Source organism: Oncorhynchus mykiss, chromosome 14 (genome assembly GCF_057628025.1).
Source record: "Oncorhynchus mykiss isolate SJ-2025 chromosome 14, ASM5762802v1, whole genome shotgun sequence".
Taxonomy (NCBI): Eukaryota; Metazoa; Chordata; class Actinopteri; order Salmoniformes; family Salmonidae; genus Oncorhynchus; species Oncorhynchus mykiss.
The window spans coordinates 39,148,419-39,174,739 of NC_143035.1; the positions used below are offsets into that span (position 1 = coordinate 39,148,419).

Below are 26,321 nucleotides of genomic sequence, written 5' to 3' on the forward strand. Positions count from 1 at the left end.
CCCTACGGGTCCTGGTTAGAAGTAGTGCACTACCCTACGGGTCCTGGTTAGAAGTAGTGCACTATGTAGAGAATAGAGTGCCATTTGGGAACGAAGACAACCGGAGATGATAAACAGTAAGGTCATCTCTATTGACTGGAGGTGTGTGACCTTGTTTAGGGTCATGTCCACAACAATAAAACACCTGAGGTACAGGTAAAGAGATGGACAGCACACAGAAAATCTTGTTTGAAACGTCTTAGCCAAGACACCACAACGGCATGTCGCTACACTCGCATTAACATCTGCTAACCATGTGTATGTGACAAATACAATTGGATTTGATTAGATTAGTTTTGAGTCAGGCAAACGATTTACCTATAAAAATAGTTTACCAACTAGACATGTGTGGCTTCCTTTTCAGAAAGGTGAATCAGACCTTATTTTAAGATCCGATTTATATTTTATTCGAAGCAATAAAATAAAATGTAACATTCAAGTTATTCATAATCTGGATAAATATGTTTTCCTATATGGAAGTTCAGTCATATCCACAAGAGCCCACATCGACAAGCTACCCATCATCCATCTGTGTGTGTCTACATCGACAAGCTACCCATCATCCATCTGTGTGTGTCTACACCGACAAGCTACCCATCATCCATCTGTGTGTCTACGTCGACAAGCTACCCATCATCCATCTGTGTGTGTCTACGTCGACAAGCTACCCATCATCCATCTGTGTGTGTCTACGTCGACAAGCTACCCATCATCCATCTGTGTGTGTCTACATCGACAAGCTACCCATCATCCATCTGTGTGTGTCTACGTCGACAAGCTACCCATCATCCACCTGTGTGTGTCTACATCGACAAGCTACCCATCATCCACCTGTGTGTGTCTACATCGACAAGCTACCCATCATCCATCTGTGTGTCTACATCGACAAGCTACCCATCATCCATCTGTGTGTGTCTACATCGACAAGCTACCCATCATCCATCTGTGTGTGTCTACATCGACAAGCTACCCATCATCCATCTGTGTGTGTCTACATCGACAAGCTACCCATCATCCATCTGTGTGTGTCTACATCGACAAGCTACCCATCATCCATCTGTGTGTGTCTACATCGACAAGCTACCCATCATCCATCTGTGTGTGTCTACATCGACAAGCTACCCATCATCCATCTGTGTGTGTCTACATCGACAAGCTACCCATCATCCATCTGTGTGTGTCTACATCGACAAGCTACCCATCATCCATCTGTGTGTGTGACAAGTTAATAATGGTTTAGTTATTCATGTCTCTCTCCGTGTGCCTGTGTGAGAGTGCGTCTCTCTCCGTGTGTGTGTGTGTGTGTGTGTCTCTCACCAGTTTGAGTTGCAGCAGCAGCTTGTAGACATCAGACATGTCGGCCAGCACCAGCAGGTGAGTGACGGCAGAGAGGAGGGCCCTGGCTGCACGGACCATGTTACCCCTCTTTACCGAGGAACAGGGGTCCTCTGCAAACTCTCCTGATGCCTGCTTCATGGATTCACCTGAGGGACAAGGACAGGATATTACAGTTGAGACATGAGGGTTCGTCCTAAATGACACCCTACTCCCTACACAAGTAACCATTGTCCGAGCCAGAACAGCCCAGGTTCCCCTCCTCTCTGGAACCTGCCAGAGAGAGGGAGGGGAACCTGCCAGAGAGAGGGAGGGGAACCTGCCAGAGAGAGGGAGGGGAACCTGCCAGAGAGAGGGAGGGAAACCTGCCAGAGAGAGGGAGGGAAACCTGCCAGAGAGAGGGAGGGAAACCTGCCAGAGAGAGGGAGGGAAACCTGCCAGAGAGAGGGAGGGAAACCTGCCAAAGAGAGGGAGGGGAACCTGCCAGAGAGAGGGAGGGGAACCTGCCAGAGAGAGGGAGGGGAACCTGCCAGAGAGAGGGAGGGAAACCTGCCAGAGAGAGGGAGGGAAACCTGCCAGAGAGAGGGAGGGAAACCTGCCAGAGAGAGGGAGGGAAACCTGCCAGAGAGAGGGAGGGAAACCTGCCAGAGAGAGGGAGGGAAACCTGCCAGAGAGAGGGAGGGAAACCTGCCAGAGAGAGGGAGGGAAACCTGCCAGAGAGAGGGAGGGAAACCTGCCAGAGAGAGGGAGGGAAACCTGCCAGAGAGAGGGAGGGAAACCTGCCAGAGAGAGGGAGGGAAACCTGCCAGAGAGAGGGAGGGGAAACCTGCCAGAGAGAGGGAGGGGAACCTGCCAGAGAGAGGGAGGGGAACCTGCCAGAGAGAGGGAGGGGAACCTGCCAGAGAGAGGGAGGGGAACCTGCCAGAGAGAGGGAGGGGAACCTGCCAGAGAGAGGGAGGGGAACCTGCCAGAGAGAGGGAGGGGAACCTGCCAGAGAGAGGGAGGGGAACCTGCCAGAGAGAGGGAGGGGAACCTGCCAGAGAGAGGGAGGGGAACCTGCCAGAGAGAGGGAGGGGAACCTGCCAGAGAGAGGGAGGGGAACCTGCCAGAGAGAGGGAGGGGAACCTGCCAGAGAGAGGGAGGGGAACCTGCCAGAGAGAGGGAGGGGAACCTGCCAGAGAGAGGGAGGGGAACCTGCCAGAGAGAGGGAGGGAAACCTGCCAGAGAGAGGGAGGGAAACCTGCCAGAGAGAGGAGGGGAACCTGCCAGAGAGAGGAGGGGAACCTGCCAGAGAGAGGAGGGGAACCTGCCAGAGAGAGGGAGGGGAACCTGCCAGAGAGAGGAGGGGAACCTGCCAGAGAGAGGAGGGGAACCTGCCAGAGAGAGAAAGGACTGCTGACATTTCAGTGTTAATTTGATGCATTCATTACCATATAAACTACAGAGAACATCTCGGGGCAGAGTGATGAAGACATCCCACTGAGCTCCAACCCACTGAGCCAGTGTTAGTCACACCAGGGTTTGACATTTGATTCACGCAGACAACAAATACTGAATATACATGTTAAAATTAAGAGATTCAAAAGATTCAAACTGCAAAATAGCCACCCCACCTCTTGCTTTGGTTAAGATCTGAGAGATGGGGGGGGGGAACTGAACCAATCTCAGGCTGAGCTTCCATGACATCAAAACGGTGTGGGAGAGAGTCAGTGTGCCGTTTAATCAGACCCTCGGCATCAGATGTGTGCCTGCCTAGCTCATGACATCAAAGCAGCCAGTCACTAACTACTTCTCACTAGGTTTGTAGAGATAGAGAGAGATATAGAGATGTAGATATAGATATATATAGAGATATAGATAGATATAGATAGATATATAGATAGAGATATAGATAAATAAGTGTCTGTATATTCACCCATGGATAAAGGGTTGCCTGGCTGGCAGCGGTCCCCCATATCTACCTTCACACAGGCAGAGCGTTAGGCCCTCTTGCACCATGACAGAAAAGTGGCCTTGATTGGTCTGAACGCATCATTTTGATAGGGACACCCTAGCATAACATGTTTTGGGGGAGGCTGTGTGTCCTACCCATGAATAAAGACCTGGAGCAGGCATCTGGTTCACCTGGACAGCCTAACCTCATCTAAATCGTTAAAACGTTTTGCCAACTGGCTTAGCTAGTCTGTTGGTTCATAGCGTTTGCTCAGTATAACAACTAATACTCTATTGCTAGCTTTCAGCTTGTATTAAGGCCTACACCCGCCATCCACACGTTGGTCTCATCCGCTCAACAAAAGTATATTTTTTTTAAGACCCATGACCTTCCGCAGGCAACTAATTTGTCAGTCCCAGAAAACTCTTCCTATGTCCCTGCCAGCCCAGAAATACATTAAGACTTTGTTTTAATCATCAAATTCCACTGAGTATATCCCAAATGGCACCCTATTCCCTATAAAGTGCATTACTATAGGCCGCTGGACCAAAAGGTAGTACACAATATAGGGCATAGGGAGTGATTTGGGGAGCATCCACAATAGCACACTGCTGGGCCTGATACCAGCCAAGGACTCAGAGCAAAGCAAAGTAGAGGCTGGTTGGGATCCAGGCTAAGAGTTTATTGCATTAGAAAATGATTTGAGAGGGGAAGAGAGGAGACGGGGGGGAGAAGAGAGGAGACGGGGGGGAGAAGAGAGGAGACGGGGGGGAGAAGAGAGGAGACGGGGGGGAGAAGAGAGGAGACGGGGGGGAGAAGAGAGGGGGGGGAGAAGAGAGGGGGGGGAGAAGAGACGGGGGGGAGAAGAGACGGGGGGGAGAAGAGACGGGGGGGAGAAGAGACGGGGGGGAGAAGAGACGGGGGGGAGAAGAGACGGGGGGGAGAAGAGACGGGGGGGAGAAGAGACGGGGGGGAGAAGAGACGGGGGGGAGAAGAGACGGGGGGGAGAAGAGACGGGGGGGAGAAGAGACGGGGGGGAGAAGAGACGGGGGGGAGAAGAGACGGGGGGGAGAAGAGAGGAGACGGGGGGAGAAGAGAGGAGACGGGGGAGAAGAGAGGAGACGGGGGGAGAAGAGAGGAGACGGGGGGAGAAGAGAGGAGAGGGGGGAGAAGAAAGGAGAGGGGGGAGAAGAAAGGAGAAGGGGAGAAGAGAGGAGAAGAAAGGAGAAGGGGAGAAGAGAGGAGAAGGGGGGAGAAGAAAGGAGAAGGGGGGAGAAGAGAGGAGAAGGGGGGAGAAGAGAGGAGAAGGGGGGAGAAGAGAGGAGAAGGGGGGAGAAGGGGGGAGAAGAAAGGAGAAGGGGGGAGAAGAGAAGAAAGGAGAAGGGGGGAGAAGGAGAAGGGGGAGAAGAAAGGAGAAGGGGGGAGAAGAAAGGAGAAGGGGGAGAAGAAGGGGGGAGAAGAAAGGAGAAGGGGGGGAGAAGAAAGGAGAAGGGGGGGAGAAGAAAGGAGAAGGGGGGAGAAGAAAGGAGAAGGGGGGAGAAGAAAGGAGAAGGGGGGGAGAAGAAAGGAGAAGGGGGGGAAGAGAGGAGAAGGGGGAGAAGAGGGGAGAAGGGGGGAGAAGAGAGGAGAAGGGGGGAGAAGAGAGGAGAAGGGGGGAGAAGAGAGGAGAAGGGGGGAGAAGGGGGAGAAGAGAGGAGAAGGGGGGAGAAGAGAGGAGAAGGGGGGAGAAGAGAGGAGAAGGGGGAGAAGAGAGGAGAAGGGGGAGAAGAGAGGAGAAGGGGGGAGAAGAGAGGAGAAGGGGGGAGAAGAGAGGAGAAGGGGGGAGAAGAGAGGAGAAGGGGGGAGAAGAGAGGAGAAGGGGGGAGAAGAGAGGAGAAGGGGGGAGAAGAGAGGAGAAGGGGGGAGAAGAGAGGAGAAGGGGGAGAAGAGAGGAGAAGGGGGGAGAAGAGAGGAGAAGGGGGGAGAAGAAAGGAGAAGGGGGAGAAGAGAGGAGAAGAAAGGAGAAGGGGGAGAAGAGAGGAGAAGAAAGGAGAAGAGAGGAGAAGAAAGGAGAAGGGGGAGAAGAGAGGAGAAGAAAGGAGAAGGGGGAGAAGAGAGGAGAAGAAAGGAGAAGGGGGAGAAGAGAGGAGAAGAAAGGAGAAGGGGGAGAAGAGAGGAGAAGGGGGAGAAGAGAGGAGAAAGGAGAAGGGGGAGAAGAGAGGAGAAAGGAGAAGGGGGGAGAAGAGAGGAGAAAGGAGAAGGGGGAGAAGAGAGGAGAAAGGGGGAGAAAAGAGGAGAAAGGAGAAGGGAGAAGAAGAGGGGAAGAGAGGGGAAGGGGGAGAAGAGAGGAGAAGAAAGGAGAAGGGGAGAAGAGAGAAGAAGAGAGGGGAAGGGGAGAAGAGAGGAGAAGAGAGGAGAAGAAAGGAGAAGGGAGGGGAAGAAAGGAGAAGGGAGGGGAAGAAAGGAGAAGGGGGGAGAAGAGAGAAGAAGAGGGGAAGAGAGGGGAAGGGGGGAGAAGAGAGGAGAAGAGAGGAGAAGGGGGGGAAGAGAGGAGAAGGGGGAAAAGAGAGGAGAAGGGGGAGAAGAAAGGAGAAGAGAGGAGAGAGAAGAGAGGAGAAGGGGGGAGAAGAGAGAAGAAGAGGGGAAGAGAGGGGAAGGGGGGAGAAGAGAGGAGAAGAAAGGAGAAGGGAGGGGAAGAAAGGAGAAGGGAGGGGAAGAAAGGAGAAGGGAGGGGAGGAAAGGAGAAGAAGAGGGGAAGAGAGGGGAAGGGGGGAGAAGAGAGGAGAAGAGAGGAGAAGAGAGAAGAGAGGAGAAGAGAGGAGAAGAGAGGAGAAGAGAGAAGAGAGGAGAAGGGGGGAAGAGAGGAGAAGGGGGGAAGAGAGGAGAAGGGGGGAAGAGAGGAGAAGGGGGAAAAGAGAGGAGAAGGGGGAAAAGAGAGGAGAAGAGGGGAGAGGAGAGAGAAGAGAGGAGAAGGGGGGAGAAGAAAGAAGAAGAGGGGAAGAGAGGGGAAGGGGGGAGAAGAGAGGAGAAGAAAGGAGAAGGGGGGAGAAGGGAGGGGAAGGAGAAGGGGGAGAAGAGAGGAGAAGGGGGGAGAAGGGAGGGGAAGGAGAAGGGGGAGAAGAGAGGAGAAGAAGAGAGGAGGAGCAGAGGACAGAGAGGAGAAGGGAGGAGAGAGAGGCAGTCTGACCCAGGCTAAATCCAAACTCTCTCTCCCTCTCACACAGTGACCTTGACCTAATGTATACAGCCAGAGGCCTCAGACACACACACAGCGAGCGACTTAACAGATTCTGCCAGCTACCCAACACAGAGTACCAGTCAAAAGTTTGGACACCTACTGGACACTTTCTGGCAAAGAGTGGCCACTTTGAAATTCAAATATATATATTGATTTGTTTCACACTTATTTGGGTTACTACATGATTCCATGTGTGTCATTTCATACTTACACTACCTTTCAAAAGTTTGGGGTCACTTAAAGCACAATTTTTTGTCCATTAAAATAACATCAAATTGATCAGAAATAAAGTGTAGACATTGTTAATGTTGTAAATGACTATTGTAGCTGGAAACACCTGATATTTTTATGGAATATCTACATAGGCGTACAGAGGCCCAGTATCAGCAACCATCCCTCCTGTGTTCCAATAGCACGGTGCACCAATGAGCAAGAGGACAAGTCCATTCAAGTGTCTAGTTTGAGAAAGAGACGCCTCACAGGTCCTAAACTGTCAGCTTCATTAAATAGTACCCGCAAAACACCAGTCTCAACGTCAACAGTGAAGAGGCGACTCCGGGATGCTGGCCTTCTAGGCAGAGTTCCTCTGTCCAGTCTCAGTGAAGAGGCGACTCCGGGATGCTGGCCTTCTAGGCAGAGTTCCTCTGTCCAGTCTCAACTTCAACAGTGAAGAGGCGACTCAAGGATGCTGGCCTTCTAGGCAGAGTTCCTCTGTCCAGTCTCAACGTCAACAGTGAAGAGGCGACTCAAGGATGCTGTCCTTCTAGGCAGAGTTCCTCTGTCCAGTCTCAACGTCAACAGTGAAGAGGCGACTCCGGGATGCTGGCCTTCTAGGCAGAGTTCCTCTGTCCAGTCTCAGTGAAGAGGCGACTCCGGGATGCTGGCCTTCTAGGCAGAGTTCCTCTGTCCAGTCTCAACTTCAACAGTGAAGAGGCGACTCAAGGATGCTGGCCTTCTAGGCAGAGTTCCTCTGTCCAGTCTCAACGTCAACAGTGAAGAGGCGACTCCGGGATGCTGGCCTTCTAGGCAGAGTTCCTCTGTCCAGTCTCAACTTCAACAGTGAGGAGGCGACTCCGCCATGCTGGCCTTCTAGGCAGAGTTCCTCTGTCCAGTCTCAACGTCAACAGTGAAGAGGTGACTCCGGGATGCTGGCCTTCTAGGCAGAGTTCCTCTGTCCAGTCTCAGTGAAGAGGCGACTCCGCGATGCTGACCTTCTAGGCAGAGTTCCTCTGTCCAGTCTCAGTGAAGAGGCGACTCCGGGATGCTGGCCTTCTAGGCAGAGTTCCTCTGTCCAGTCTCAATGAAGAGGCGACTCCGGGATGCTGGCCTTCCAGGCAGAGTTCCTCTGTCCAGTCTCAGTGAAGAGGCGACTCCGCGATGCTGGCCTTCTAGGCAGAGTTCCTCTGTCCAGTGTCTGTGTTCTTTTACCCAGTTTAATCTTTCATTTTTATTGGCCAGTCTGAGATGCGGCTTTTTCTTTGCAACGCTGTCTAGAAGGCCGGCATCCCGGAGTCGCCTCTTCACTGTTGACGTTGAGACTGGTGTTTTGCGGGTGACCCCAAACTTTTGAAAAGGTACTTGTATATCTTCACTATTATTCTACAATGTAGAAAATATTACAAATAAAGAAAAAAATCCTGGAAAAGGGCAGATGTCCACACTTTTGACTGGTACTGGTAGCTTCCTTAGAGTACGTGTTCCTATATCATGGTACGGGTAGCTTCCTTAAAGTATGTGTTCCTATATCATGGTACTGGTAGCTTCCTTAGAGTACGTGTTCCTATATCATGGTACTGGTAGCTTCCTTAGAGTACGTGTTCCTATATCATGGTACGGGTAGCTTCCTTAGAGTACGTGTTCCTATATCATGGTACGGGTAGCTTCCTTAGAGTACGTGTTCCTATATCATGGTACTGGTAGCTTCCTTAGAGTAGGTGTTCCTATGTCATGGTACTGGTAGCTTCCTTAGAGTATGTGTTCCTATATCATGGTACTGGTAGCTTCCTTAGAGTACGTGTTCCTATATCATGGTACGGGTATCTTCCTTAGAGGCCTATTTGGCTGGGAAACTCAAGCCAGCTGTATAGCCGGTTTCTGTTCATGAGTATTTTTTAAAGATCGGGAAACAACGCTTTGTCTGTTTGCAGTATTTCATTAAAATCAAAGCAAAGCTGTTCTTTATATGGACCGAATACGGGTTCCTATATCATCTAGAGCAGGGACCGAATACGGGTTCCTATATCATCTATAGCAGGGCCCGAATACGGGTTCCTATATCATGTATAGCAGGGCCCGAATACGGGTTACTATATCATCTATAGCAGGGCCCGAATACGGGTTCCTATATAATCTATAGCAGGGCCCGAATACGGGTTCCTATATCATCTAGAGCAGGGCCCGAATACGGGTTCCTATATCATCTAGAGCAGGGACCGAATACGGGTTCCTATATCATCTATAGCAGGGCCCGAATACGGGTTACTATATCATCTATAGCAGGGCCCGAATACGGGTTACTATATCATCTATAGCAGGGCCCGAATACGGGTTACTATATAATCTATAGCAGGGCCCGAATACGTGTTACTATATAATCTATAGCAGGGCCCGAATACGTGTTCCTATATCATCTATAGCAGGGCCCGAATACGGGTTACTATATCATCTATAGCAGGGCCCGAATACGGGTTACTATATAATCTATAGCAGGGCCCGAATACGGGTTACTATATAATCTATAGCAGGGCCCGAATACGGGTTACTATATAATCTATAGCAGGGCCCAAATACGGGTTCCTATATAATCTATAGCAGGGCCCGAATACGGGTTACTATATAATCTATAGCAGGGCCCGAATACGGGTTACTATATAATCTATAGCAGGGCCCGAATACGGGTTCCTATATAATCTATAGCAGGGCCCGAATACGGGTTCCTATATAATCTATAGCAGGGCCCGAATACAGGTTCTTATATAATCTATAGCAGGGCCCGAATACGGGTTCCTATATCATCTAGAGCAGGGCCCGAATACGGGTTCCTATATCATCTAGAGCAGGGCCCGAATACGGGTTCCTATATCATCTAGAGCAGGGCCCGAATACGGGTTCCTATATCATCTAGAGCAGGGCCCGAATACGGGTTCCTATATCATCTATAGCAGGGCCCGAATACGGGTTCCTATATTATCTAGAGCAGGGCCCGAATACGGGTTCCTATATCATCTATAGCAGGGCCCGAATACGGGTTCCTATATCATCTAGAGCAGGGCCCGAATACGGGTTCCTATATCATCTAGAGCAGGGCCCGAATACGGGTTCCTATATCATCTATAGCAGGGCCCGAATACGGGTTCCTATATCATCTATAGCAGGGCCCGAATACGGGTTCCTATATCATCTAGAGCAGGGCCCGAATACGGGTTCCTATATCATCTAGAGCAGGGCCCGAATACGGGTTCCTATATCATCTAGAGCAGGGCCCGAATACGGGTTCCTATATTATCTATAGCAGGGCCCGAATACGGGTTCCTATATCATCTATAGCAGGGCCCGAATACGGGTTCCTATATCATCTAGAGCAGGGCCCGAATACGGGTTACTATATAATCTATAGCAGGGCCCGAATACGGGTTACTATATCATCTATAGCAGGGCCCGAATACGGGTTCCTATATCATCTAGAGCAGGGCCCGAATACGGGTTCCTATATCATCTAGAGCAGGGCCCGAATACGGGTTCCTATATTATCTATAGCAGGGCACGAATACGGGTTCCTATATCATCTATAGCAGGGCCCGAATACGTGTTCCTATATCATCTATTGGGCTAGAGCAGGGCCCGAATGCGGGTTCCTATATCATCTATTGGGCTAGAGTAGGGCCCGAATACGGGTTCCTATATCATCTATTGGGCTAGAGTAGGGGCGTAACTTCACCTGAAATTACATGTCTGAATAAATGGGGTTGGTTGGATTGCTTCTAAAGTCCAGAAATATAATTGCTAGTCATTCATTTGCTAATAATCCAAATATTTCAGCTTAAAAGGATCTTTCACTGCTACCCTCAGGATTCATTCTTCAAGGTCAGAACAAGAACAGTAGTAAAAATAACAATAACGAGACTATATACAGGGTGTTACGGTACAGAGTCAATGTGGAGGCTATATACAGGGTATTACGGTACAGAGTCAATGTGGAGGCTATATACAGGGTGTTACGGTACAGAGTCAATGTGGAGGCTATATACAGGGTGTTACGGTACAGAGTCAATGTGGAGGCTATATACAGGGGTGTACCGGTACAGAGTCAATGTGGAGGCTATATACAGGGTGTTACGGTACAGAGTCAATGTGGAGACTATATACAGGGGTGTACCGGTACAGAGTCAATGTGGGGGCTATATACAGGGGTGTACCGGTACAGAGTCAATGTGGAGGCTATATACAGGGGGCACCAGTACAGAGTCAATCTCTGGTCCTATCAAACTTAGAGTACTGTCCAGTTATATGGAAATAAAGATATTAAAAATGAAAAACTCCAAATGGCTCAAAACAGGGCTGCCAGATTAACTCATTGCTCTAACCGAATGAATATTATTAAAAATGCACTAGAATCTCTCATAGATTCACGTTTTAAAAAAAATACAATCTAGTCTTCTGATTTTCTTTAGGAAGGTTATTTCTTTAAGTATTTTTCAGCCCAATTAGTACATACTAACAACACGCATAACAACCAAACATTCAGCGAAAACAACAAATCGCCTTAAAATCTACAGTTTCGGGTTCCAATCCATATTTCTCAGGCAAAAGATAAATCCACCTTCCAGAGGGAAAATAACATCTAATGTGATCGACCATCTGACTGGACAGGGAATAGACAGAACATCTAATGTGATCGACCATCTGACTGGACAGGAAATAGACAGAACATCTAATGTGATCGACCATCTGACTGGACAGGAAATAGACAGAACATCTAATGTGATCGACCATCTGACTGGACAGGGAATAGACAGAACATCTAATGTGATCGACCATATGACTGGACAGGAAATAGACAGAACATCTAATGTGATCGACCATCTGACTGGACAGGAAATAGACAGAACATCTAATGTGATCGACCATCTGACTGGACAGGAAATAGACAGAACATCTAATGTGATCGACCATCTGACTGGACAGGAAATAGACAGAACATCTAATGTGATCGACCATCTGACTGGACAGGGAATAGACAGAACATCTAATGTGATCGACCATATGACTGGACAGGAAATAGACAGAACGTCTAATGTGATCGACCATATGACTGGACAGGAAATAGACAGAACGTCTAATGTGATCGACCATATGACTGGACAGGAAATAGAACGCATCAACTGAAATGTTAAATGCGTTTCCTGTCAGGTATTTTAAATTGTCTGTATTGTCTACTTGTTGAACGTTTGAAGTCTTGATTGTTTGCAATGTCTTGTTAATTGATGTTGTACCCCCAGGAAGATTAGATCGCATTATGGCGTTAGCTAACGGGGATCCTCATAAAAAAAATTAACATTACTAAATGATATAACCACGTGAATTTATATAGGCCTAGAAATAGTATGGGCTGTTTAACCTAAAGCGAGCAATTGTTTTGCCTTCAGGCTCTATACAACCACATTAACAAATATATATATACACAATATAAATCTGTTCATATGGGCAGAATAAAGGCCATAACTGAACCAAGTTCTGTAGGACACACACACAAATGCAATACATTGATTTAATGCAAAGCAGTAGACACATTTCATAACAGACTCATGAACACAATAGTAAACACAAACTTTGTTTTGCTTTCTTTAATAACAGAGACAAAACACGCAATAGACGAACGCTCGCTTCCCAGCTTCCTCAGGAAACGCCACATTATTGTAGCCTCACAGACGAAAAGAGAAGCGGAGGAAAGAGTTGGCATTTGTTCGCGGTAAAATATTACACGTTGTGGCAATTCTTCAATGTTCTATAAGTTTAATGGGATGTCAGGACTCCCTGGAAAACAGTGGCAATTGTTAATGGATGGACTATCCTGGCTGAAAGAAAATGAGAATAATTTACTTCTGCCCAGTGCTAGGAAAAGACCTAGTGTGTCTCAGGTCCACAAACATACAGTCTATGCTTGTATGAACCAACCCCACTCTCCTCAGTTTCCATCAGGACCAGCCCAGGAACACTAACTCTTATAAATTCATAATTTGTCTGCGAGGCAGACACACCAACAAAACAAAAAGTGTTACTTGAGGGGAAAATGAATTATATAGGATTCTGTCAAATGTTAACCTACAACAACGGCTGCTAAAAATGCTTGTGTCAAACCCTGTCTATTCGGTGAAATGTTCCAACAATTGACAGAGCAAAATTACCCCTCTCGTTGCCCTCGTGTAGGTCTAACAGTACACTGCTTGCTACCTAGAAAGGTTTCACTCTCAAACGTTTTTTTGAAGAATGTGACCCAGCAACCATGAATGCTGCACCAGGAGTCGGTGCTCCTCCTAAAAACAGCACCCTATAATCAATAGTGACCAGAGTGGTGTACTATATACTGAATGTTGTTCCATTTGGTACGGACACGGTGGCCACATACAAAAACCAGCCTCCAGTAGGGCTGTCCCCGAATATAACAAGTCCCGGACCGAACCAAAAGTTACCCATTCTTAAAAGGTTTTAAACGTGCATTCTCCCCCACACAGTTTCATTTAAATATATAATCTTCTATCCGAATAAAAATTAGACAATTTGTTTTTGAAGTTAATTAAATTGCCAATTATGTAAACAAAACACAAAAAGAGAGCCTATGAAAGCAACAATTAAAAATAAAATAAAAAAACATAGCAGCCTGCAGGTAGAAAATATTCTGATAAAAATAAATACTCTAGACATGGCCCCCGGCTAGACATGGCCCCCGGCTAGACATGGCCCCCGGCTAGACATGGCCCCCGGCTAGACATGGCCCCCGGCTAGACATGGCCCCCGGCTAGACATGGCCCCCGGCTAGACATGGCCCCCGGCTAGACATGGCCTGCCTGCAACAAACTTGAAACATCTACTGTTGACTTGGGTTCAACCGAAGCTCCTGCTAGCAAACGTGCAACTTAATATAAAATATTCTGGGACCCAATGAGCTTGTTACAGACTCCACTGTGAGATATTTGAGCAATGGATAAGTAGTAATCAGGTAGGCATATTTTAAAGACATTTGTCCCCTTTCATGGCAGAGTGGTTAAATCGAAAGAGAGAGAGAGAGAGAGAGAGAGAGAGAGAGCTGTAAAGATTTTTCAAATCCATTGAGTAACTTCAGTCATTCTCCATGGATCTAATAGACTTTCTATACGTTTGTTTGGTGGTTTAGTAAACAAAACCTTGAGACGCTTCACGTCTCGTTAGTGGTGGTGCGTTAGGCCAATCAGAAATACGATCAGATCCCCACATTTGCACGCAGACCAGGTAGCCGACAGGCCTACTTATTTAGTTGTATTGTTTGTTGCCCTTTTCCCCCCCTAATTTCGTGGTATCCGATCGGTAGTTAGTCTAGTGCGTACGGGATTTGCAGCGATGGGACTCGAGAGAGAGAGAGAGACCCCGGTGCATCCTCCATAATGCTCCCTTAACCCGGAAGCCAGACACACCGATGTGACACGGTTACCCCTGGCAACCATGTCAGCGTGCACTGCGCCCGGCCCGCCACGGGAGTCGCCGTTAGTGCACGATGGGTTCAATGACATGCGCTGCCGGCCAAACCCTCCCCGAAAGAACCAGGATCTCTAGCGGCACAGTGCCCAGATCCACTGCACCACAGGCCCGATAGGCCTACTTCTACGCATAATCAGGCGTGGTAGCCTATAGGACTACTTCTATGCGTAATCAGGCCTGGTCGCCTATAGGACTACTTCTACTCTACGCGTAATCAGGCCTGGTAGCCTATAAGACTACTTCTACGCGTAATCAAGCGCACATCCTTACTCAACATTGACAGGAGCACCTCAAATAAATTTGCCAAAATATATATTTTTTTAATTCTTTCAAATGTTACTAAAAAAATACTCCAAAACGGATCTCTCACGTAGGTTCTGCGCTCTGCAAACAACGTGTCCACTCCCACAAACGAGAACGGCAAAAAGAGGGAAATGATATGCGTTTACAGAAATGACCGCAACCAAACCAAGATGGACGACAGAAATAAATGGTAAATGCGACCTTTGCCTCTCCCGAGTTCGTATGGGAGTTGCAGCGATGGGACAAGACAAAACGACCAATCGGAGTCTACGAAAATTGGGGAGAAAAGGGGTTAAAATAAAGAGAAAGATCAAGAGCTAGGGAACGAGAGAGCTAGGGAACGAGAGAGCTAGGGAACGAGAGAGCTAGGGAACGAGAGAGCTAGGGAACGAGAGAGCTAGGGAACGAGAGAGCAATTATCATTCCAGCTGTGATGCTGTGAAGCCATCCGTCAGGAGATATGAATGAAGAGAACAGGCAGGCAGGGTGTGATCGTTGTAAAAAGAGAGCTGAGATGTTGTGAATGACTGAAGAACATTCATGCAAACAAGTTGGAATCCACCACACTAAACCCTTCTAAAAACCACAACTGGGGGAGGGGGGGGGGGGGGCATATTTGAAAACGCAAGCCTTAAAACATTCATGGCCCTGCCCACCCCCTGCATCCCCCCCCCCCCCCCCCCAGCCTACCTCCAACCCAAAATTATATCTGCATCCTTCTCCCCATTTAAAAACAACTGGTAAGCCACAGCTGGGTATAAAATGCTTTTTATGTGCATGGCGAAGAGAGAGGGGAAGAGAAGAGAGGGGTAAGGGAGGGGAGGACTAAGGCCCAGTCAATGGCAGCATTATCAGTCTGTCCACGCTCAGCAGAACAGCGTGACATAGTCCTAACTGACAGACCAGCCCTACCACCAGCAGAGCTGCTGTATTCCTGTCCAATGACTGTGTGCACTTCAAATGGCACCCTATTCCCTACGTAGAGCACTACTTTTGACCAGAGCCCAGTCAAAAGTAGTGTACTATAAAATAATAAATGGAATAGGGTGCCATTTGGGACGCCGATAGAATAGCAGAGGCTGAGGCTGACATTCCCAGGCACTGACAAGACCGCTGGCACGACTTGTCTACCGAGCAGACACCTCTTAGAGCACAACGGTTCGCCCATCACCCCCCCCCCCCCGAACTGTACCAGTAACCCACAGAGAGAGTGTCGGAGTTTGTTTGTCACAGACATTAGCTGTAGAACTCGCACAGTGAGAGCGATATCCATGACTAAGTGTACCAGTAACCTCAGGCTGTACCGAGCTAAAAAGAAAATAACAATAAAAACCTTGGTCAAAAAGGAGCAGTCTGTTTTCTTCAACCAATAGATTTGGTCAAAATGTTTTTTTTTTTTTAAAAGTGTGTTTTTCCCCCATAGACAGACACACCCTGTGATTTTATTTAAACAACTATAATGCACTGATCTTGTCTGGTGCTTTAAGCGCACTGTTTGATGAAATAATCGAGACAGAACTGAAGAGGGCGCTAGAACGCACGTTCTTTCAATACCATTCATCTCTACGCCATCTGTCTGCAACAAACTTCAACCATTTTATCAACCATCTACTGGGTTCGGCCTGAAGCTCATGCTGGTAAACTATTTAATATAAACTATTCTGGGCCCTCTTTCCTGTGCCAGTGAGCTCCACAGGATAAGTAAACCAGGTATGTTATGTTCCAGCAACAGAGAGACTAAGCTATAGTTTTTTTTTTTTTCACCTTTATTTAACCAGGTAGGCCAGTTGAGAACAAGTGAACAACTTGCTATAGACATAATGCATAATGCGGGGAGAGTGGGAGTAGTAACGGGAATCAGGATTGGATGAGAAGCGCTTTCAAGCTGTTGTCACAAGACAAATTCTGATTTCATTTTGACGGTCGTCGTGACAGGCATGACATATGAAACGGTCGTCACGACAGGCATGACATGTGAAACGGTCGCCGCGACAGGCATGACATGAAACGGTCGTCGCGACAGGCATGACATTTGAAAACAGAATTTGCGTCAGTAAGATCCCGCGTGGAGAATACAGCCATTTAAATACATAAGAGATAAAAATGTTGACATTCCTCTTCTCCTCTCCTCCCTCGCATGCAGAAGTTCTGCTTTTGCTCTCCCTTGTCATTTCCATTGGCAACAGTCAGTCTGGGCGAACTAGAAAATTGAAGCATCCCGGAACAAAGCGGGAAAGAGACGCTACAAGCTGTGCGCTAACAGCCATGACAATCCCCGTTTAGCCCTGCAGTAAGCCCACGACATACCTAGGATTAGCAACCCCGCCCAACGCACTAATGATTCATCCGGAATGCTGTGCCATGCAAATCCACTGCGGCCCCACGAAGATGTGCAAAAGTATGGAGCTGCTATCCTGCATCTATACACACAGGGCATTCAGAAAGTATGTCACACAGGGCAATCAGAAAGTATGTCACACAGGGCAATCAGAAAGTATGTCACACAGGGCAATCAGAAAGTATGTCACACAGGGCATTCAGAAAGTATGTCACACAGGGCATTCAGAAAGTATGTCACACATTGTTACGTTACAGCCTTGTGCTAACATGTATTCAATATTATTTCTCAAATCTACACACAATATCCTCAAATGACAAAGTGAAACCCCGTTTATAGAAATGTATATTAAAAATAAAAACCAGAAATAACTTATTTACAGAAGTATTCAGACCCTTTGCTATGAGACTCGAAAATTGAGCACAGGTGCATCCCGTTTCTATTGATCATGTATCTATCTACAAGTTGATTGTAGTCCACCGGTGGGAAATTCAATTGATTGTACATGATTTGGAAAGGCACACACCTGTCTATATAAGGTCCCACAGTTGACAGTGCATGTCAGAGCAAAAACAAAGCCATGAGGTCGAAGGAATTGTCCGTAGAGCTCTGAGACAGGATCGTGTCGATGTACAGACCTGGGGAAGGGTACCTAGCATTAAAAAAGGTCCCCAAGAACACAGTGGCCTACGTCATTCTTAAATGGAATAAGTTTGGAACCACCAAGACTCTTCCCAGAGCTGGCTGCACGGCCAAACTGAGCAATCTGGGGAGAAGGGCCTTGGTCAGGGAGGTGACCAAGAACCCAGTGGTCACTGACCAGTTCTCTGTGAAGATGGGGGAACCTTCCAGAAGGACAACCATCTCTGCAGCACTCCACCAATCAGGCCTTTATGGTAGAATGGCCAGACGGAAGCCACTCCTCAGTAAAAGGCACATGACAGCCAGCTTGGAGTTTGTCAAAAAGGCACCTAAAGAAACCAGATTCTCTGGTCTGATGAAACCAAGAATGAACTCTTTGGCCTGAATGCCAACTGTCATATCTGGAGGAAACCTGGCACCATCCCTACGGTGAAGCATGGTGGTGGCAGTGGTAAGGACTGGGAGACTAGTCAGGATCGAGGGAACGATGAACGGAGCAAAGTACAGAGAGATGCTTGATGAAAACCTGCTCCAGAGCGCTCAGGACCTCAGACTGGGGGGGGCGAAGGTTCACCTTCAAACAGGACAACTACACTAAGCACACAACCAAGACAACACAGGAGTGGCTCTGAATGTCCATGAGTGGCCCAGCCAGAGCCCGGACTTGAACCCAATCGAACATCTCTGGAGAGACCTGAAAATAGCTGTGCAGCGTCGCTCCCCATCCAACCTGACAGAGCTTGAGAGAATCTGCAGAGAGGAAAGGGGAAAAACTCCCCAAATACAGGCGTGCCAAGCGTGTAGCGTCATACCCAAGAAGACTCGAGGCTGTAATCTCTGCCAAAGGTGCTTCAACAAAGTGCTGAGTAAAGGGTCTGAATTATTTTTACATAAAAGATGTAACGTAACAAAACGTGGAATAAGTCAAGGGGTCTTAATAAATTTCCGTATGGGAGTGAAAAGCTACATGTGACAGGGAGGGGTGGGGAGGGGGGGGGGAGAACAGCAGCTACGTTACAAAATCCAATGTGTAGGTTACCTATTACTGATTTAATGGGTTAAACCTCCGTATCTGTAGTTACTTCAAAATCGTGTGCTCGTTGTGTTCCCCGTCTTCTCCCATCATCATGTAACCATCTCAGTAGGAAGCCACCAGATAGAAACAGTGCGTTCGGGAAATTCAGACTCCTTGAATTTTTCTGTTGTTACATCCTTATTCTAAAAATCACGTTTACATAAGTACTGCTTTGCCGTCGGGGTTGGAAATGCACTTTTTTTTGGTCCACCAGCCACTGTGACAGGTAGATTTCTAAAATATAATAATCTACCGGCCCCTCCGATTATATTTTACAAGACAAAAAAAAACAGATGCGCATTCTATCTGTATTACTAGTAAGAAGTAAAAATCGGGTAAAAGGCACAATTAGGTGAGACTTCTCACCTGCCCTGTTACAGTTGCAGCAACCTAACATTGAAAAACAACCTAGCGTGTGAACAAAACAATATCACGGTCCAAGAAACACTGGGACAAAGCAGTCTCTGTCAACTCCACCAACATCTACATGGAAACACTGGGACCAAGCCACACCATAGCAGTCTCTGTCAACTCCACCAACATCTACATGGAAACACTGGGACCAAGCCACACCATAGCAGTCTCTGTCAACTCCACCAACATCTACATGGAAACACTGGGACAAAGCCACACCATAGCAGTCTCTGTCAACTCCACCAACATCTACATGGAAACACTGGGACAAAGCCACACCATAGCAGTCTCTGTCAACTCCACCAACATCTACATGGAAACACTGGGACCAAGCCACACCATAGCAGTCTCTGTCAACTCCACCAACATCTACATGGAAACACTGGGACCAAGCCACACCATAGCAGTCTCTGTCAACTCCACCAACATCTACATGGAAACACTGGGACCAAGCCACACCATAGCAGTCTCTGTCAACTCCACCAACATTACATGGAAACACTGGGACCAAGCCACACCATAGCAGTCTCTGTCAACTCCACCAACATCTACATGGAAACACTGGGACCAGGCCACACCATAGCAGTCTCTGTCAACTCCACCAACATCTACATGGAAACACTGGGACCAAGCCACACCATAGCAGTCTCTGTCAACTCCACCAACATCTACATGGAAACACTGGGACCAAGCCACATCATAGCAGTCTCTGTCAACTCCACCAACATCTACATGGAAACACTGGGACCAGGCCACACCATAGCAGTCTCTGTCAACTCCACCAGCATCTACATGTGGCCTTTGGATTATTATTAGTGAATTTATTTATTTCTAACCTTATTTCTAATGCTGTTTGACCACCTGCCAACGTGGCTGGTGAAATTTATATTATTTTTATTCTTTAATTTTTATTCCCCACCAATGACAACATCTGCCCACATGTCTTAATTTCCAACCCTGCTAGTGTGTTAGCAGAGACAACCGTCTATGAAAGAGGTCAATAACCTTTGAGTGAAGATCAGAGGCAAAAAAAAATGCAAAAACCTACTGCTGAGTGTTTATTTTTTTACATGACTTAAAACATAGGCAACATGAACCAATTAAAAACAGTTCTGTAGCAATGAGGTTCGTGCAGTGGGCTATAGACCCAATACTTCACCACTACTTATTGACTATGCTTCAACTACCCTGCCGACGATGTTCAGCCCACTTTCAAATTCTCTTAATTTTTTTTAAAATATGTTCACACTAGTAATAGATCATTTGTTGCATTACTTGAAAGGCACAACTTAGTGAGCAGATTGAGCTTTACAGGACTGGGGGCCTGCGTCTGATCAGTCTGGGGGGGGGGGGGGCGGTGAGGCCGTCCCTCATCTGAAAGGGGGGGGCAGCGGTGAGGCCGTCTCATCTGGTCATCTGCTGAGAAAAGGGGACAGTCTTCCAGCTGATGGCAAAACTGAAGTACCACTGCATTATTTCCATCTCATGCACCAATTCATGTTGTCACTATGACCAGAGACAGTGAAATATCCCTCTCAGTTCATGGGAACACTTTGCTACAGTCATTCATTGTAGCGCTGGTTGTAGCGCTGGTTGTAATAGGGAGAATGGTTGTGGTTTATAAAAAAAAATAAAAAAAAATTTTTAAGTGTTAAAAGTACTGAATAAATTAAACATGAACTTACTCATAAAAACTGCAGCTCTACACTGAATTAATTTGAGTGTAGTTTTGAAATCTCACAGGATCAACTTTGCTGTGCGTTCCAGGCTCGTTAATACAGTCCACAAGCTCCAGAACACTGTGGTGATGTTTCACCTTCAGACACATGAAACGGTTAAACGCGAGAACGCCGCCTTGGCGGCCGCGAGAACGCCGCCTTGGCGGCCGCGAGAACGCCGCCTGAGAACGCCGCCTTAGTGGGCGCGAGAAGGTTGCAAGTTCAAATCCCCGAGCTGAATCTGTCGTTCTGCCCCTAAAATCCCCGGGCCAAACCAGTTTGTGCCTGAGTCTGACGAGTAGCCGCGTGTTAAGTCTCTTCCTTAACAGTTGAAATTTAAAAAGAAAAATAATTGTTTATCAATGTAACTAGCCAAGAAACGAGGACAGTCTCACTTCAGGTGACTTTTGTTTCAAGTAAATTAATCCAACTTACGTCGGTGCGCGGCGCTTCTCAAAAATGAATATTTCACCTCTGCTTTTCACGTGCGCGCAGTAGAGGTCGACCTCTAGGGCACAGCCCCCCGGCGTTGAAGCACCTGGTGGTATAGGCTATAGGATTCCTACTTCTAAAAGACTTTGTGCGATTAAATTGACCAGCTATGAAACAAACACAAACAGAAATACTTTGAAAACAGTTACTGCACCATTTATGTTACTATAAAATGTGATCACACTAGACGTTTTAATTCACAAACGTGAGTGAAACGCTCGTACAGTGAAACGCTCGTACAGTGAAACGCTCGTACAGTGAAACGCTCGTACAGTGAAACGCTCGTACAGTGAAACGCTCGTACAGTGGAGCCCTGACCACCCACCCACCATGGCTGGTGGAAGACACGTTACCCACCAATGCCCAAAATCTACCCCCCTTTATCCCCCTCCTGCACAGTTCAACCAATGTTTGCCATGATGATGAGAAAGAAGAAAAAAAACATTAAATCACTAATTAGACAGCGTGTCTGTGTCTTGTGTTCCGTCTCGGAGCAGACAAACGGTCTAGTCAGTCGAGCTCGTATCGGGACTGGTGGAGAACAGAAAAGGTCTCAACGGGCGGGTTCGTTCAGCGTCGCCCGGTGCCGTGGTTACGCCGTACAGCGCCTTGCAAAAGTATTCTTCCCCATTGGTGTTTCTTCCTGTTGTTGTTGCATTACAACCTGTAACTTAAACTGATTTTAAATGTGGATTTCATGTGATGGACAAAACCAATTTGATGAGACTGGTTTCAAAAATGTTATATATATATATATATATATATCCTTTGCTATGAAGCCCCTAAATAAGATCTGGTGCAACCAATTACCTTCAGAAGTCAGTCCACCTGTGTGCATATACACACACACACACACACACAGAGAGAGAGAAATTCTTGAGGGAAACTGTTTTGTCTTCCAGAGATTGGAGACTGGGAGGGAGGTTCCCCTTCTAGCAGAACAACAACCCTGAGCATACTGCGAAAGCAACACTCGAGTGGTTTAAGGGGAAACATTTAAAATGTCTTGGAATGGCCTAGTCAAAGCCCAGACCTGAATCCAATTGAGAATCTGTGGTATGACAAAGATTGCTGTACACCAGCAGGAACCTATCCAACTTGAAGGAGCTGGAACAGTTTTTCCTTGAAGAGCACTGGGCAAAAATCCCAGTGGCTCAATGTGCCAAGCTTATAGAGACATGAGACTTGCAGCTGTAATTGCTTCAAAAGGTGGCTCTACAAAGTATTGACTTTGGAGGGGGGGTGAATAGTTATGCACGCTCAAGTGGTTGTTGTCTTGTTTCACAATTGAAAAAAAAAATATTTTGCATCTTCAAAGTGGTAGGCATATTGGGTAAATCAAATGATACAAAAAAAAACATATATTTTATTTCCAGGTTGTAAGGCAACAAAATAGGAAAAATGCCAGGGGGGGGGGGGGGGGGGGGGCAGCAGAGTGGGGGCCCAGCGGCTAACGCGGGCAGCAGAGTGGGGGCCCAGCGGCTATCGCAGGCAGCAGAGTGGGGCCCAGCGGCTAACGCGGGCAGCAGAGTGGGGCCCAGCGGCTAACGCGGGCAGCAGAGTGGGGCCCAGCGGCTAACACGGGCAGCAGAGTGGAGCCCTCGGCTAACACGGGCAGCAGAGTGGAGCCCTCGGCTAACACGGGCAGCAGAGTGGGGCCCAGCGGCTAACGCAGGCAACAGAGTGGGGCCCAGCGGCTAACGCAGGCAACAGAGTGGGGCCCAGCGGCTAACACGGGCAACAGAGTGGAAAATCAGTCACTTAAAAAAGACTTCACATGCACATAAAATCCATATTTTCAGCCTGGGTAAATTGGGATACAGATACTCTGTATGTAAATAGGAAGAAAACGAGATGAGAGAAGATAGTGGGTGAGATCCCTCTCCTCCCAACAAAACATTGTCTCGTTCAATTGGCATCAATATCAACAGGTTTTTAAAACATTCATGGCAAAACAAGCCATTGAGAAATGAGGAGCTGAGCATCTTGACGGGGTTAAACCTCTCCATTAACCCGAGTCCTCTCCTCCCTCCACCAGAAGGGACAGAGTGAAATCACAATGCAGCTACTAGGAGTAAATGAGATTTAACAACAGAGTTAAAAGATTGGGGTGATGATGCATAAAACCGCAAGCCTCTACGCAGCCCTCTAGACTGAGCTAACAAAACAGGAATTGTTATACCTTTAAAAAGGCTTGGGCAGGCCTTTAAAACTATAAAAACAATACTCAGCTCCAGAAGGTAGAATAGCAGATTTTATCTTTGTAATCTGCAACATTTTCTCTCAACTTGCATTGCAAAATGTGAATAATTTCAGGAAATTAGCTTTAAAAACGGCAAAAATGTATCTTGCCTCCTGTAAAATTGCAGGAAATTGTAGCATTTTTAGGCCAATCTCTGCACACATGGTGGGCCTCAAATTCTTGAAATTTCAGCCGTAACAACTCAAACCCTGCCACGCCCACCCACTTAAGCCCCTTTTTGATCCAGAGAAACCCTGGCGCGCACACACACACTTTTCCCCTCAATACAGGCAAGACAGATTGAAAGACTGCAAGGCAGAGTAGAATGGAAGATATGACAGAACAGAGAGCAACGGTTCAATGCCTGGAAGCAGTTTGAATGAATTCAGACGGGAGAATCAGAGCCCCAACTGAATAAATATGCTCTCTTGGAACTCAAGAGGCAGAAATACAAGGCCAAATTACATATCTGGTAATTTCAGAGATTCAGAGCAAAGGAGGCAAGGCCAGTAGTAGCTTAACCGTACCTTGCTTGCGTACATCCTCCACGGCAGCAGTGAGCTCGTCCTTGAGGAACTGGCTCTCCTTGGCGATCTTCTCTCCTTTATCCAGGAAGTTCAAGGTAGCGGTTTCCACCGAGGCAGCCAATACATGGGCCTTCTTAGAGCGACCCTTCTTCTTATTGGACGGACCCTTGTTGCTGGAGTTCACCAGGGTCGTGACCTTTAGGAGCAGGACGAGAGGGGGGGGGGGGGGGAAGAGGTCAAATGCCTTGAGGGTGAGATGCACAACGTCAGACGGACATCTTTTGCTGCAGAGTCAAACTTTCAGCCATATCTTGCCTAGTCTTTGATTCCATACTAAAAACAGTAGAAGTTGCTAGTGTCATTTAAGCAGTCATTTAAGCAGTTAGGGCTAGATACCAAGGAACAAATCAAAACGAAGGGATAGCATGATCACCCGTTCTAAAATATATAAATAAATATAAACGCTTCCAGGAGGCCTTTGCATTGACATCATCATTTATCAAACTTAACCAAATGGACACTCAGAAAATATTCAAATCAAATCAAATGTATTTATATAGCCCTTCGTACATCAGCTGATATCTCAAAGTGCTGTACAGAAACCCAGCCTAAAACCCCCAAACAGCAAGCAATGCAGGTGTAGAAGCACTCAGAACCCATAACTTATTCCACATTTTGTTACAGCCCTCTTCTAAAATGGATTGGATTGTTTGTTTTTTTCCCCATCAATCTACACACAATATCCTATAAATGACAAAAGCAAAAAAAAAAATGTATTTTCGAAATGTTTGTAAATGTATTGAACAAAAACAGAAATATCACATTTACGAAAAGTATTCATACTCTTTATGTTGTTGAAGCACATTTGGCAGCAATTACAGCCTGGAGTCTTCTTGGGTATGATACCACAGCCTTGGCACACCTGTATTTGGGGAGTTTCTCCCAGTCTTCTCTGCAGATCCTCTCAAGCTTTGTCAGGTTGGATGGGGAGCGACGCTGCATAGCCATTTTCAGAGATGTTCGATCGGGTTCAAGGACATTCAGAGCCACTTGTGCGTTGTCTTGGCTGTGTGCTTAGGGTCATTGTCATGTTGGAAAGTGAACCTTCACCCCAGTCTGAGGTCAAGAGCGCTCTGGAGCAGGTTTTCATCAAGGATCTCTCTGAACTTTGCTCCATTCAGCATTTTCTTGATCTCAACTAGTCTCCCAGTCCCTGCCACTGAAAAACATCCCCACAGCATGACGCTGCCACCACCATGCTTCACCGTAGGGCTGGTATGCGGGCTGATGAGCGGTGTCTGGATTCCTCCAAGAGGGCTGCCATGTGCCTTTTACTGAGGAGTGGCTTCCGTCTGGCCATTCTACCATAAAGGCCTGATTGGTGGAGTACTGCAGAGATGGGAGAACCTTCCAGAAGGACAACCATCTCCAAAGAGGAACTCTGGAGCTCTGTCAAAGTGACCATCAGGTTCTTGGTCATCTCCCTGACCAAGACCCTTCTCCCCCGATTGCTCAGTTTGGCTGAGCGACCAGCTCTAGGAAGTGTCTTGGTGGTTCCACACTTCTTCCATCTAAGAATGATGGAGTGTTCACTGTGTTCTTGGGACCTTCAATGCTGCAGACATTTTTTAGTACCCTTCCCCAGATCTGTGCCTCGACACAATCCTGTCTCAGAGTTCTTACAGACAATTCCGTCAACCTCGTGGCTTGGTTTTTGCTCTGACATGCACCATCAGCTGTGGGACCTTATATAGGACAGGTTTGTGCCTTGCTAAATCATGTCCAATCAATTGAATTTACCACAGGTAGAACTCCAATCAAGTTGTAGCAACATCAAGGATGATCAATGGAAACAGGATGCGCCAGAGCTAAAATTCAAGTCTCGTGGCAAATGGTCTGAATAATTACAGCACCAGTCAAAGGTTGGGACATTCATACTCATTCAAGGTTTCCTTTATTTTTTTACATTGTAGAAAAATAGTGAAGACATCAAAACTATGAAATAACACATGGGAAAGGGGGATACCTAGTCAGTTGTACGACAAAGCATTCATGCCTGAGGAACAGTGGGTTAATTGCTTTGCTCAGGTGCAAAACGGCACATTTGTACCTTGTCAGCTCAGGGATTCGATCCAGCAACCTTCCGGCGACTGGACCAACGCTCTAACGACTAGGCTACCTGCCGAATCATGTAGTAACCAACGAAAGTGTTAAACAAAAACAAAATATAATTTAGATTTTGTAGCCACCCTTTTCCTCGATGGCAGCTTTGCACACTCTTGGCATTCTCTCAACCAGCTTCATGAGCAAGTCAC

The 26,321-nt window shown here is 47.2% G+C and overlaps 1 protein-coding gene across 2 annotated transcripts in view; it reads right to left on the minus strand.

The window, feature by feature from the left end:
* Window positions 1-26,321, minus strand: part of LOC110489233 (catenin alpha-1) — a 216,612-nt gene that overhangs the window by 184,041 nt on the left and 6,250 nt on the right. For both annotated transcript variants that reach the window (XM_090198908.1, XM_090198907.1), the window contains exons 3-4: window positions 24,007-24,202; window positions 1,357-1,523 (exon numbers count right to left, since the gene is read on the minus strand). In XM_090198908.1, the coding sequence (XP_090055034.1) occupies window positions 1,357-1,523; window positions 24,007-24,202 (363 nt within the window). The remainder of the gene's footprint in view (window positions 1-1,356; window positions 1,524-24,006; window positions 24,203-26,321) is intronic.